The 15,284-nt window shown below is 46.2% G+C and overlaps 1 protein-coding gene across 1 annotated transcript in view; it reads right to left on the bottom strand.

Annotated features, from left to right (window-relative positions):
• The window catches only part of CEP290 (centrosomal protein 290), a 497,171-nt gene that overhangs the window by 143,769 nt on the left and 338,118 nt on the right, over nucleotides 1-15,284 (bottom strand). The window contains exon 38 of the mRNA XM_063927658.1: nucleotides 11,818-11,955. Coding sequence (XP_063783728.1) covers nucleotides 11,818-11,955 — 138 coding nt within the window. The remainder of the gene's footprint in view (nucleotides 1-11,817; nucleotides 11,956-15,284) is intronic.

Genomic DNA, 15,284 nt, shown 5'->3' with positions numbered 1-15,284 from the left:
AGGCAGAACAAGTTATACACATTGCACCAGGTAAAGCACATTATACACATTGCACCAGGTAAAACACATTATACACATTGCAACAGGCAATTATTTAAAAAAATTACACTGTGCCGGTGAAGAATGACATAACGCTCCTAAGTTCCAGGACTTCCCTCTTATTTAGAATTGCCCTCATCTGTTTTGAACAGGTTAATTGATTAACAAAGGTGTTTCAGCATAGATGAGAGCAATCCTAAATGAAAAGCCCTTGAACAGAGGTATCCCTCCTGGAGACTGGGTCATGTTGAGGTATGGTGGTAGTGCTATGAGGCCAAATCAGAGACTGTCACGGTTATAAAGTGTAATCCACTAAAACAAGTCTCCCTTCTGACATTTATATAAAATAAAATAATTCAATACAATAAAAATAATAAAATACTACATCAGTTAATGTCATTTTGAAACCCAAATAATTATCCTGCTGCTAGCTAGGGGGACCATGGTGCAATGCTGCAGGCTGAGACTGCACAGTGAATCTTGCAGAAGTTTATGCTGCCAGGCTGAGGCTAGTAGTCTCACATAAATTACAGGCTGAACAGCACATAAACATTGATCGCACCCCAGTGGCTGTGCTGAGACTGACACTCCTCTTATCCAATTACAGTCACATGCCCAGCATTCTCAGACCCCGCCCCCACCTTGCATCAGCGTTTGCATCATGCACCTGCCCAACACATGTAGCACTAAGCAGCCACCACACTGAACCGCCCCACTCGGAGCTGGTAAACAAGCAGCATTTAGTACTGAGTCACATCCACAGCCACAATGACCATTTCCCAATAGGAGCCGGTGCACTGACTGTCCATTCCCCCCTGCAGCAAGCCCCCAGTGGAGGTCACAGACGGAACAACCACAATCACCATCCCCATGCGGGACCCCCTCCAGCGGCATTCCCAGGCTACAGGCATCCACAATCCCTAACCCCCCCAGCGGGAACCCCTAGTGCTGGTCACTGCAGGAAAACAGTCACCACAGCAGCAATGGCCACTGCCCGAGCCCCCCTCCCACCAGAGATGCCTCACGGGTCCCCGCAACTTCTTTTACACGCGTCGTGGCCGCTGCTATGTAATCTCCCCCTGCAGTACGCCGCGACCCGACTGTCACACAGACGTACTCCCCGGCAGATAGCCGTGTACACTTTACCAGGGAGTTGTGTGATGCCGGACCCAGCCCCTGCGTTCACAGCCGGCGGTTATACGGTAGTGAGCACTCACCATCGCAGCTCTCCCTGCAGCAGTCCTCCTAGTAAAAACAGCCACCTCCACATAGCCAGCCCCCTTCCCCCAGAGAAACCACATAAACCCCGGCTCACAGCAAGCGCAGCGACCGTGGTGCCTGTCACCCGCCCCAGACGATACCTCGGGAACCCCCTCAGCAAGCCCAGCTTGTATTTACATGCATCACGGTCCCTTTCACTTTGCCATCGCCATCAACTCCCCTGACACTCAGCATCGAGCAACTTAGCCCAGCCATCACCAGCTTCACTCACCCGCCGCGAGCACTTGTGTGGTGCAGGAGAGGCGCCAAAGAGGAGGGGAATGGCTCCACTTCCTGTGTTTATACCATGCAGCGGGGGGGGCAGCATTAATCAATCATACAAATACCGCTGGGGATTGGCTGGTGAGGAGCGCGTCCCTGGGGACCCTCCCACTTTAGAAAATTGAGTCCAGGGGCTTCAAAATCGGGTAAAAAACGCGCTATAGCGCGTTTTTGCGATCACTGTGGCTGCTGGTGTGGGCACACATACTAACTATGTGTGATCAGTACCTCAGGAGCTCAGTGTCCTGTCAGCTTGGATTACAAACCATTAACCCTCAGAAGGTTGGTTCGGGCCCCCCTCTAAGTCCCACAAAGCAGGTAGCCTGGTTGCCAACCAGGGCTACCTGAAAACAATAAACTAAAACAAAAATTAAAGGAAACTCTCTGGAGCTCCAGAGAAATGCACCCGGCTCCTTGGGCACATTTTTCTAAACAGTCTGGTAGGAGGGGCATAGAGGGGAGGAGCCAGCACACACATACAGTACACACACTAAAGGTTTTAAAGTGCCAGACTCCAGTGGACCCGATCTATACCTCATGGTACTAAAGTACAGAACCCCAGTATCCACTAGGATGTAAGAGAAAAAGGACTATGCCCCAGAGCGAGTCTCTTGAAGAATTTTGCTTCCCTAGTTTTCCAGCACGGGGATGAAAGCTGCTGCAATGGCTGGAATTCGATGCATGGGGCAGTCTGGTGCACTGGCAGGACAAGTGCTGATGAGACACATTCAATTACAATAAAATAATGTTAAAGTAACACTAAATTAAGAATAGCTGATATTTGAAGCCATAAAGCATGTGGGCACTATAAGAAACGGACTTAAATGAACAAATAAGAATTTACTCACCGGTAATTCTATTTCTCGTAGTCCGTAGTGGATGCTGGGGACTCCGTAAGGACCATGGGGAATAGACGGGCTCCGCAGGAGACTGGGCACTCTAAAGAAAGATTAGGTACTATCTGGTGTGCACTGGCTCCTCCCTCTATGCCCCTCCTCCAGACCTCAGTTAGGGAAACTGTGCCCGGAAGAGCTGACATTACAAGGAAAGGATTTTGGAATCCAGGGTAAGACTCATACCAGCCACACCAATCACACCATACAACTCGTGATAACCTTACCCAGTTAACAGTATGAACAACAACTGAGCATCACTCAACGGATGGCTCATAACAATAACCCTTTATTAAGCAATAACTATATACACGTATTGCAGAAAGTCCGCACTTGGGACAGGCGCCCAGCATCCACTACGGACTACGAGAAATAGAATTACCGGTGAGTAAATTCTTATTTTCTCTAACGTCCTAGTGGATGCTGGGGACTCCGTAAGGACCATGGGGATTATACCAAAGCTCCCAAACGGGCGGGAGAGTGCGGATGACTCTGCAGCACCAAATGAGCAAACACAAGGTCCTCCTCAGCCAGGGTATCAAACTTGTAGAACTTTGCAAAAGTGTTTGAACCCGGCCAAGTAGCCACTCGGCAAAGCTGTAAAGCCGAGACCCCTCGGGCAGCCGCCAAAGAAGAGCCCACTTTCCTCGTGGAATGGGCTTTTACAGATTTAGGGTGCGGCAGTCCAGCCGCAGAATGAGCCAGCTGAATCGTGCTACAGATCCAGCGAGCAATAGTTTGCTTTGAAGCAAGAGCACCCAGCTTATTGGGTGCATACAGAATAAACAGCGAGTCAGTCTTCCCGACTCCAGCCGTTCTGGAAACATATATTTGCAAAGCCCGGACTACGTCCAGCAACTTGGAGTCCTCCAAGTCCCGAGTAGCCGCAGGGACCACAATAGGTTGGTTCAAATGAAACGATGATACCACCTTTGGGAGAAATTGGGGACGAGTCCGCAATTCTGCCCTGTCCATATGGAAGATCAAATAAGGGCTTTTACATGACAAAGCCGCCAATTCTGATACACGCCTCGCCGATGCGAAGGCCAACAGCATGACCACTTTCCACGTGAGATACTTTAGTTCCACGGTCTTAAGTAGTTCAAACCAGTGGGATTTCAGGAAATCCAACACAACGTTAAGATCCCAAGGTGCCACTGGTGGCACAAAAGGGGGCTGAATATGCAGCACTACCTTTACAAACGTCTGAACCTCAGGCAGTGAAGCCAGTTCTTTTTGAAAGAGAACGGATAGGGACGAAATCTGGACCTTTATGGACCCTAATTTCAGGTCCATAGTCACACCTGACTGTAGGAAGTGCAGAAATCGACCCAGCTGGAATTCCTCTGTAGGGGCCATCCTGGCCTCACACCAAGCAACATATCTTCGCCATATACGGTGATAATGCTTAGCTGTTACATCCTTCCTAGCTTTTATCAGCGTAGGAATCACTTCATCTGGGATGCCCTCCTCCGTTAGGATCCGGCGTTCAACCGCCATGCCGTCAAACGCAGCCGCAGTAAGTCTTGGAACAGACAGGGCCCCTGTTGCAACAGGTCCTGTCTGAGAGGCAGAGGCCATGGGTCCTCTGTGATCATCTCTTGTAGTTCTGGGTACCAAGTCCTTCTTGGCCAATCTGGAACGATGAGTATTGTTCTCACTCCTCTTTTTCTTACTATTCTCAGTACCTTGGTTATGAGAGGAAGAGGAGGGAACACATATACCCACTGGAACACCTAGGGTGTCACTAGCGCACCCACAGCTATCGCCTGAGGGTCCCTTGACCTGGCGCAATATCTTTTTAGCTTTTTGTTGAGGCGGGACGCCATCATGTCCACCTGTGGCAGTTCCCATCGATTTGCAATCTGTGTGAAGACTTCTTGATGAAGTCCCCACTCTCCCGGGTGGAGGTCGTGTCTGCTGAGGAAGTCTGCTTCCCTGTTGTCCACTCCCGGAATGAACACTGCTGACAGTGCTTGTACGTGAATCTCCGCCCAACGAAGAATCTTTGTGGCTTCTGCCATCGCCACCCTGATTCTTGTGCCGCCCTGGCGGTTTACATGGGCGACCGCCGTGATGTTGTCTGACTGAATCAGCACTGGTTGGTCTCGAAGCAGGGGCTCCGCTTGACTCAGGGCGTTGTATATGGCCCTTAGTTCCAGTATATTTATGTGCAGACAAGTCTCCTGACTTGACCACAGCCCTTGGAAGTTTCTTCCCTGAGTGACTGCCCCCCATCCACGGAGGCTTGCATCCGTGGTCACCAGGACCCAGTCCTGTATGCCGAACCTGCGGCACTCGAGAAGATGAGCACTCTGCAGCCACCACAGAAGAGACACCCTGGCCCTCATGGACAGGGTGATCAGCCGATGCATCTGAAGATGCGATCCGGACCACTTGTCCAACAGATCCCACTGAAAGATCCTCGCATGGAATCTGCCGAAGGGAATGGCTTCGTATGAGGCCACCATCTTTCCCAGGACTCGCGTGCAGTGATGCACCGACACCTGTTTTGGTTTTAGGAGGTCCCTGACCAGAGTCACTAACTCCTGGGCCTTCTCCTCCGGGAGAACACCTTCTTCTGTTCTGTGTCCAGAATCATACCCAGGAAGGGCAGACGCGTCGTAGGAATCAGCTGCGACTTTGGAATATTCAGAATCCAGCCGTGCTGTTGCAACACTTCCTGAGAGTGTGCTACGCTGATCAACAACTGCTCCCTGGACTTCGCCCCTTATGAGGAGATCGTCCAAGTACGGGATAACCGTAACTCCTTGCTTCCGAAGGAGTACCATCATTTCGGCAATTACCTTGGTAAATACTCTCGGTGCCGTGGACAGACCAAACGGCAACATCTGGAATTGGTAATGACAGTCCTGTACCACAAACCTGAGGTACTCCTGGTGAGGTGGATAAATGGGGACATGCAAGTAAGCCTCCTTGATGTCCAGAGATACCATAAAATCCCCCTCTTCCAGGCTTGCAATGACCGCTCTGAGCGATTCCATTTTGAACTTGAATTTTTTCATATAAATGTTCAAGGATTTTAAATTCAGAATGGGTCTTACCGAACCGTCCGGTTTCGGTACCACAAACAGTGTGGAATAGTAACCCCTTCCCTGTTGAAGGAGGGGGACCATTATCATCACTTGCTGGAGGTACAGCTTGTGAATTGCCGCCAGGACTACCTCCCTTTCCGTGGGGGAAGCTGGCAAGGCTGATTTTAGGTAACGGTGAGGGGGAGTCACTACGAACTCCAGCTTGTATCCCTGAGATACAATTTGTATAGCCCAAGGATCCACCTGTGAGCGAACCCACTGGTTGCTGAATTTTCGGATACGCGCCTCCACCGCTCCTGGCTCCGCCTGTGGAGCCCCAGCGTCATGCGGTGGACTTAGTAGAAGCCGGGGAGGACTTCTGTTCCTGGGAACTAGCTGCATGGTGCAGCTTCTTTCCTCTACCCATACCTCTGGCAAGAAAGGATGCACCCTGACCTTCTTGCTTCTCTGAGAACGAAAGGACTGCATTTGATAATACGGTGCTTTCTTAGGCTGTGAGGAAAACTGAGGCAAGAAAGTTCTGGCAGAAATGGACATTGCATTAATTCTAGAGCCCAGCAGGCAAATGTCCCTCTGGGCATCCCGCATATATAAGGCGTCTTTTATATGGCCCAGGGTTAGCAAGACAGTATCCCTGTCCAGGGCATCTATGTCCTCTGACAGAGTATCTGTCCATGCTGCTATAGCGCTACACATCCAGGCTGAAGCAATAGCTGGTCTCAGTAGAGTACCAGAGTGTGTATACACTGACTTCAAGATAGCTTCCTGCTTCCTATCCGCAGGATCCTTTAGGGCGGCCGTATCCTGAGACGGCAGGGCCACCTTCTTAGATAAGCGTGTCAGCGCCTTGTCTACCCTAGGGGAGGATTCCCAACGTAACCTGTCCGTTGGCGGGAAAGTGTACGCCAGCAGTAATTTTTTTGGAAATCACCACTTTCTTATCAGGGGAACTCCACGCTTCACATAACTCATTTAATTCATGTGACGGGGGAAAAGTCCTGCTTTTTCTCCCCAAACATATACACCCTCTTGTCAGGGACAGGGTTAACCTCTGAAATGTGCAATACATCTTTCATTGCAATAATCATGTAGCGGATGGCCTTGGTCATCTTAGGCTGTAATTGTGCCTCATCATCGTCGACACTGGAGTCGGACTCCGTGTCGGCATCTGTGTCAACCATCTGAGATAGTGGGCATTTATGAGACCCTGACGGCCTCTGAGTCGCCTGGGCAGGCCCGGGTTGAGACCCCGGCTATCCCAAGGCTGCAGCGTCATCAAACCTTTTATGTAAGGAGCTTACATTATCCTTTAAGACCTTCCACATATCCATCCAATCAGGTGTCGGCCCCGACGGCGGCGACACCACATTTATCCCCACTTGCTCCGCCTCCACGTAACCCTCCTCATCAAACATGTCGACACAGCCGTACTAACACACAGCACACACACAGGGAATGCTCTGACTGAGGACAGGACCCCACAAAGGCCTTTGGGGAGACAGAGAGAGAGTATGCCAGCACACACCACAGCGCTATATAACCCAGGGATATTCACTATAATAAGTGATTACCCAATAGCTGCCGATTTTATGTCTTTTGCGCCTAAATTTATGTGCCCCCCCTCTCTTTTTTACCCTTCTTGTACCTGGATACTGCAGGGGAGAGCCTGGGGAGCGTCCTTCCATCGGAGCTGTGAAGAGAAAATGGCGCTGGTGTGCTGAGGAAGAAGGCCCCGCCCCCTCAGCAGCGGGCTTCTGTCCCGCTTCTGTGTGAAAAAAATGGCGGGGGTTTTTACATATATACAGTGCCTGACTGTATATATGTATGTTATGCCAAAAAGGTACTTCAATTGCTGCCCAGGGCGCCCCCCCCCCCCCCCCAGCGCCCTGCACCCTACAGTGACCGGAGTGTGAAAATGTGCTGGGAGCAATGGCGCACAGCTGCGGTGCTGTGCGCTACCTTAAATGAAGACAGGAGTCTTCAGCCGCCGTTTTCGCCGTCTTCAAGCTTCTGTTCTTCTGGCTCTGCGAGGGGGACGGCGGCGCGGCTCCGGGAACGGACGATCGAGGACAGATGCCGGTGTTCGAACCCTCTGGAGCTAATGGTGTCCAGTAGCTTAAGAAGCGCAACCTAGCTGTAGACAGGTAGGTTTGCTTCTCTCCCCTCAGTCCCTCGTAGCAGTGAGCAAGAATAGGAATAACCAAATTAATTTGGAAGGGGCGCTCAAGCTGTGGCTCCAATTTATAAATGTTTAGCAGCTGTCTATATAGGGTAGTCACGCCTATAACATTACACAAACAAGATCAACCAAACAAAAATAAGACAGCGCTGACTGAGATGAATTGTAAAAATAATATACAGTATTATTTAATATTATGCAATATAAAAACACATAAAAACATATAAAATAAATATCTCACTGCACTGATGAATTTATAGTCACCATACATGGATTGTAGTTCATTTGCTGCTTGATGGAGTGTCCCTGTAGGATCCGCACATTCAAATGTCCCTTATCCTGGGGTTGTAGCACAGTCCCCGGGCCGAATTTTGTATTAAAGACAACGCTGGAGGAATAGCTGTCCCAGTGGTTTGGCAGTACAACGGGGAAGTCCTCACCAGTAATGCGTGGTAGTCTTGAAGTTCGGTCCTTGTTAGTGGATTTGGGTGTAAATAGCGCTATTTTTCGGAGTCCTTAGGGATCCAAGTGATGGTAGATATCCAATGAAGGTGACACAGGCTCACACCTGACGCGTTTCACAGCTACCTGCTGTTTTATCAAAGGTGACTTGATCCTTGCTGGCAGTGTGATTTATACCTAAGTTAATTACTCAAATCGTTACAGCTGATAGAACAATTCATCTCATCACATGTTTAAAAATTAATAAAAACCTCATTTTATATGGATAGACTCAAGGCAATGAAGGAAGTTAGATATAATTCATAAGCTTTATTACTTTATTAGTTAGGAAACTGTGTTTAAAGCAGTCCGCTCGTGCTGGAACGCACGCGGACTTCCGGCTTATGACGAACGCGGACTTCCGGTTTCCGGCTTATGGCCCGCATTCGTCACTCAGAGGACGGAGCTTTTGTAATTGTATGTCTCGGGCAGAGTTCTGTTGTAGTCCGTGACGTATACCAGTTGTCATGGGGATAGAGTCCGTCTCCCCTCCAATCATATGGTATGTACAGGGTCATGTGATCGATGCTCCGTATAACGCATCGTATGCTATATTAGATATATTTCTAATCTGTGACCCGCATAGAATGTTACGGAGAATATAACCTCCCTTTCCTAAACATATATATTCCCACATGATCAGAGCTAATAGATACATAATACATTCATCTTTTGGTCTTATTAGCAAAATGGTTGTAAATTAGTTATTATGATGGGAATAAAACATAGAAAGAGTTTCATTTCATAGAACAATCGTATCTGAGCAATCAGTATAAAGAATTATCAATGGTGTAAACCAAAATGCGAATGCTTCATATGATTTTAATATCTTTATATACAGATATCTCAATGAATACATATTCATTAGGGAATTGGTTTATTTTTACTTTTACTTTTGCTTCCAGAACAAGCCTACCTACACTTTAACAGTGCACACCATTTATCATGGAAAAAAGGTATCCCTAAGAGCCAACTACTACGTATCAAAAGAAATTGTTCTACCATGACCTCTTTTGATTCTCAAGCAAAAACTATGATAGATTCCTTTACAGATAGAGGATATCCGAGTCATATATTAAAAAAAGCATTAAATGAAGTAAAAAATATTGAAAGAGATCAACTCCTGAATCCACTTAAAGATAATTCTAACAATAAAAATAAAAATACTATAGAGGAGAATTTGCTCTCAGACATATCATTTATCTCAACCTATAATAACTGTCATGCAGAAGTAAGAGAAATTATATCAAAAAACTATAACATACTCAAACAAGATAATATACTAGTAAACATTCTCCCGAAGGTACCAAACTTTATCTTCCGAAAAAATAAATCTCTTAAAAATATGTTGGCCCCTAGCCACCTTAAAAGAATTGAGGAGAAAAAAGACCCTAAAAGAGATATAGAAAAAACAGACTGGCTCACAAAACTAGGAAATAAAACCAAAGGGTTTTTTAAATGTGGCAGGAATAGATGTCTAACCTGCAATTTCATAACTGACCGTACCACAATGGTTAACATAGATGAGAAAGAAAAATCATATGAGATAAAAACATATATAAATTGCAATACATCTTATGTAATCTATATGCTGACCTGCGGATGCAATTTAAAATATATCGGCAGAACTACACGCCCTTTAAAAGTAAGATTTCTTGAACACCGCAGAAATATTCTAAAAAAAGTGCTAACACATAGTGTATCAAAACACTATGGCCCTCATTCCGAGTTGATCGGTCGCAATGCGAATGTAGCAGAGTTACACACGCTAAGCCGCCGCCTACTGGGAGTGTATCTTAGCTTCTTAAAAGTGCGACCGAAGTAATCGCAATATTGCGATCACAAACCTCGTAGCAGTTTTGGAGTAGCTTCAGACTTACTCTGCCTGTGCGATCAGTTCAGTGCTTGTCGTTCCTGGTTGACGTCACAAACACACCCAGCGTTCGCCCAGGCACTCCCACCGTTTCTCCGGCCACTCCTGCGTTTTTTCCGGAAACGGTAGCGTTTTCAGCCACACGCCCCTGAAACGCCGTGTTTCCGCCCAGTAACACCCATTTCCTGTCAATCACATTACGATCGCCGGAGCGATGAAAAAGCCGTGAGTAAAATTACTTTCTACATAGCAAAGTTACTTGGCGCAGTCGCAGTGCGAACATTGCGCATGCGTACTAAGCGGATTTTCATTGCGATGCGATGAAAAATACCGAGCGAACAACTCGGAATGAGGGCCTATGTGGATTTCCATAAAGGAAATCCCAAATGTTTGAAGGTGACAGGTTTAGAATTTATTAATAAGACAATAAGAGGGGGAGACCGATATAAGACCCTATGCAAAAAAGAAGTATTCTGGATGCTTAAAATGAATAGTATCTTTCCGGCAGGCCTAAATGAGTCGGTAGAGCTCAATTGTGTGATCTAAGATACCCATCTGACATATATTTAATTTCATGATTCTCTGCCATCATCTCCTCAATTCGTGCCCCTCAAGTCTTCGCACCCCCCCCCCCCTTCCTTTGTCACCTCCCCCCCCCCCCCCTTCCTTTGTCACCTCCCCCCCCCCCCCCCCATGTTCTGGAAGCAAAAGTAAAAATAAACCAATTCCCTAATGAATATGTATTCATTGAGATACCTGTATATAAAGATATTAAAATCATATGAAGCATTCGCATTTTGGTTTACACCATTGATAATTCTTTATACTGACTGCTCAGATACGATTGTTCTATGAAATGAAACTCTTTCTATGTTTTATTCCCATCATAATAACTAATTTACAACCATTTTGCTAATAAGACCAAAAGATGAATGTATTATGTATCTATTAGCTCTGATCATGTGGGAATATATATGTTTAGGAAAGGGAGGTTATATTCTCCGTAACATTCTATGCGGGTCACAGATTAGAAATATATCTAATATAGCATACGATGCGTTATACGGAGCATCGATCACATGACCCTGTACATAACATATGATTGGAGGGGAGACGGACTCTATCCCCATGACAACCGGTATACGTCACGGACTACAACAGAACTCTGCCCGAGACATACAATTACAAAAGCTCCGTCCTCGTAGCAGTGAGTCTGTTGCCAGCAGAAGCTCACTGAAAATAAAAAACCTAACAAATACTTTCTTTTACTAGCAGGCTCAGGAGAGCCCACTAGGAGCACCCAGCTCTGGCCGGGCACAGATTCTAACTGAGGTCTGGAGGAGGGGCATAGAGGGAGGAGCCAGTGCACACCAGATAGTACCTAATCTTTCTTTAGAGTGCTCAGTCTCCTGCGGAGCCCGTCTATTCCCCATGGTCCTTACGGAGTCCCCAGCATCCACTAGGAGGTTAGAGAAATAGGGTTTAAAGGGGGAGAAGCTCAATGTTTTGCCAGTAAATATAAATTGCCCAAGCTTCTGTGACCGCAATCTATAACCCATAACTACCACCATTGTTCATTTGGAAGCTCAAAGTATCTAGTTCACAATCAATGCTTTAAGAAAACAAACAAACAAACAAACAAACAAACAGTTTTCATGCTTGCCCAATCAATGTATATGTAAAATAATAAAATATTGAATAAAATATATGCAAAAAAAGAGTGACCATTCCCACCTTTAAATCTTTGGTCTGTCGGTCAACGATCTGCTGAACGTTAAGATTTTCCTCCTTCTGTGCAGCAACAGAAATAATCTGCTGTTCAGCATGAGCTGTCATTTCTGCCCTTAGCGCAAGAAGAGCTTTACTTAAAGCCTGGAAAATAATACAATACATTCAAGGAGATGGCCCACATGTCTGAAACAATTTTTTGTATTAAATTAAATAGCCCTAAGAACATGAAAAACAGTATTTCAGACCTCCAAGTGAAAAGTTTTAACAGATTAGATTTAAAACCAGCATTTAATATGTCAGTCCTTATTTCTATAAAATGCATAACATCTGTTCACATATACATTTTATAACTTATTGAGAAATGTGTATTCAAATTTAGATATCATGTTTATCTCTATGCAACCAGATAATAATAATAATAATAATAATAATACATAGATGGGTTAATTTCACTGAGGAACACAAGACACCAAATATAGGGGCTCATTCCGAGTTGTTCGCTCGTTGCCGATTTTCGCTATGCTGCGATTTGTTGCAAACTGCGCATGTGCAAGGCAGGGCTCATGCGCTAAGTTATTTAACTAAAAACTTAGCAGATTTGCTGTGGATTCTGCGGCGCTTTTCAGTCGCACTGCTGATCGGAGATTGATTGACAGGAAAGGGGCGTTTCTGGGTGGTAACTCAGCGTTTTCCCTGCATTTGCAAAAAAACGCAGGCGTGTCAGGGAAAAACGCGGGAGTGTCTGGAGAAACGGGGGAGTGGCTGGCCGAACGCAGGGCGTGTTTGTGATGTCAAACCAGGAACTAAAGCTGATCGCAATCTGTGAGTAGGTCCGGAGCTACTCAGAAACTGCAAATAATTATTCAGTAGCAATTCTGCTAAGCGAAGATACACTCCCAGAGGGCGGCGGCCTAGCATGTGCAATGCTGCTAAAAGCAGCTAGCGAGCGAACAACTCGGAATGAGGGCCATAGGCCTAGATCACACACCAATGGAAAAAAGCCTCCTCCTTCTTCAGTCCATACATCCAGACATGACCTTAAGGTGCCCATACATCTGCAATCACAATTTATTGTTTCACAGATCCTGAGTTTTTTCCCCCCAGATTTATGGTCTTGACAATCCATCTGACTTCCCCCATACATTACAGATATTTTTCAATGATTTGCAGATCATTTTCAGTTAAACAGATCTGCCAATCCTGAAAGACTCATCAGTTTACTAGAAACAGTCTGCAGATCGTTGCCCATACACTAGCAATCTACAGTACAATCCCAACTGATCTGTGAAATTAAACATGTTGAAAAACCTGATTTAACAATCCCAATTGATTTATGGTCGAAATCTGCCATCTGTGAACCCATACATTGCAGATTTATTTGCACAATCGTCTGCAAATTATCAGAATCGATTGCTGATGTATGGGCCCCTTTAGTCCATAGGTTCCCAAACCTGGTTCTTAAGGCACTCTAACTGTCCAGGTTTTAAAGATTTCCATGGCTCAGCACAGATGGTAAAATCAAATTGACTGAGGTACTACATAAGTCACCTGTGGCCAAGCATGGATATACTTAAAACACGGACCGTTAGGGTGCCTTGTGTTGGAAATCTGACATAGGCTCTTTATTCTGATCAAAGCATATTTAGGAATAGAATAAGAAAAAAGTTTACAGAACAAAATATTTTAACCCATAACAATGCTATAGTGTGGAAAAAAACTGGTGTCTCCCAGTTACAGTATCCAGCCAAGGAAGAGATTTATTGGTAGGCACAAAAATCCATTCCTCAAGTATTTCATGGTGGACACAGGACAATGGGATTTCTCAACTACTACTACCTGTAACACACATACATAATTAGTATTAGCTAATGCCACTAAAAATTGTTGAAAAACCCAATGATGATGTCCATTAAATATCAAGTCACCACATGGCAGAGGTTTTCCAGAAAGATTACAGTCTGAAAAGCCTAGTATGTGCTCACTTCCTGGACAGAGTAGATTGTTATCCTGGAGAAAGAAAAATTGTATGAGGAAATACACTTAAACACGTAGCAGACATATGGTTTGAGATATCGGGCCTAATTCAGACCTGATCAGAATCAGGCACACTGACATGTGTGATAGCTCGCATCTAATGTGAGTCATCCCACTGTATGGCCAGCATAACACTGTCCACCATCCCATATATGAACCTAAGGATGATGGGAAAAAAAATAAGAATTTACTTACCGATAATTCTATTTCTCGTAGTCCGTAGTGGATGCTGGGGACTCCGTCAGGACCATGGGGAATAGCGGCTCCGCAGGAGACGGGGCACAAAAGTAAAAGCTTTAGGATCAGGTGGTGTGCACTGGCTCCTCCCCCTATGACCCTCCTCCAAGCCTCAGTTAGGATACTGTGCCCGGACGAGCGTACACAATAAGGAAGGATTTTGAATCCCGGGTAAGACTCATACCAGCCACACCAATCACACTGTACAACCTGTGATCTGAACCCAGTTAACAGCATGATAACAGCGGAGCCTCTGAAAAGATGGCTCACAACAATAATAACCCGATTTTTGTAACAAGAACTATGTACAAGTATTGCAGACAATCCGCACTTGGGATGGGCGCCCAGCATCCACTACGGACTACGAGAAATAGAATTATCGGTAAGTAAATTCTTATTTTCTCTGACGTCCTAAGTGGATGCTGGGGACTCCGTCAGGACCATGGGGATTATACCAAAGCTCCCAAACGGGCGGGAGAGTGCGGATGACTCTGCAGCACCGAATGAGAGAACTCCAGGTCCCCCTCAGCCAGGGTGTGCCCCTGACCAAGTAGCAGCTCGGCAAAGTTGTAAAGCAGAGACCCCTCGGGCAGCCGCCCAAGATGAGCCCACCTTCCTTGTGGAATGGGCATTTACATATTTTGGCTGTGGCAGGCCTGCCACAGAATGTGCAAGCTGAATTGTACTACACATCCAACTAGCAATCGTCTGCTTAGAAGCAAGAGCACCCAGTTTTTTGGGTGCCTACAGGATAACAGCAAGTCAGTTTTCCTGACTCCAGCCGTCCTGGAAACCTATATTTTCAGGACCCTGACAACATCTAGCAACTTGGAGTCCTCCAAGTCCCTAGTAGCCGCAGGTACCACAATAAGCTGGTGCAGGTGAAACGCTGACACCACCTTAGGGAGAAACTGGGGACGAGTCCGCAGCTCTGCCCTGTCCGAATGGACAATCAGATATGGGCTTTGTGAGACAAAGCCGCCAATTCTGACACTCGCCTGGCCGAGGCCAGGGCCAACAGCATGGTCACTTTCCATGTGAGATATTTCAAATCCACAGATTTGAGCGGTTTAAACCAATGTGATTTGAGGAATCCCAGAACTACGTTGAGATCCCACAGTGCCACTGGAGGCACAAAAGGGGGTTGTATATGCAGTACTCCCTTGACAAACTTCTGGACTTCAGGAACTGAAGCCAAT

The sequence above is a fragment of the Pseudophryne corroboree genome, chromosome 6 (assembly GCF_028390025.1).
Source record: "Pseudophryne corroboree isolate aPseCor3 chromosome 6, aPseCor3.hap2, whole genome shotgun sequence".
In the NCBI taxonomy this organism is placed as follows: domain Eukaryota; kingdom Metazoa; phylum Chordata; class Amphibia; order Anura; family Myobatrachidae; genus Pseudophryne; species Pseudophryne corroboree.
The sequence above is the reverse complement of the archived record's forward strand: the minus strand, read 5'-3'. Positions and strand labels throughout refer to the sequence as shown.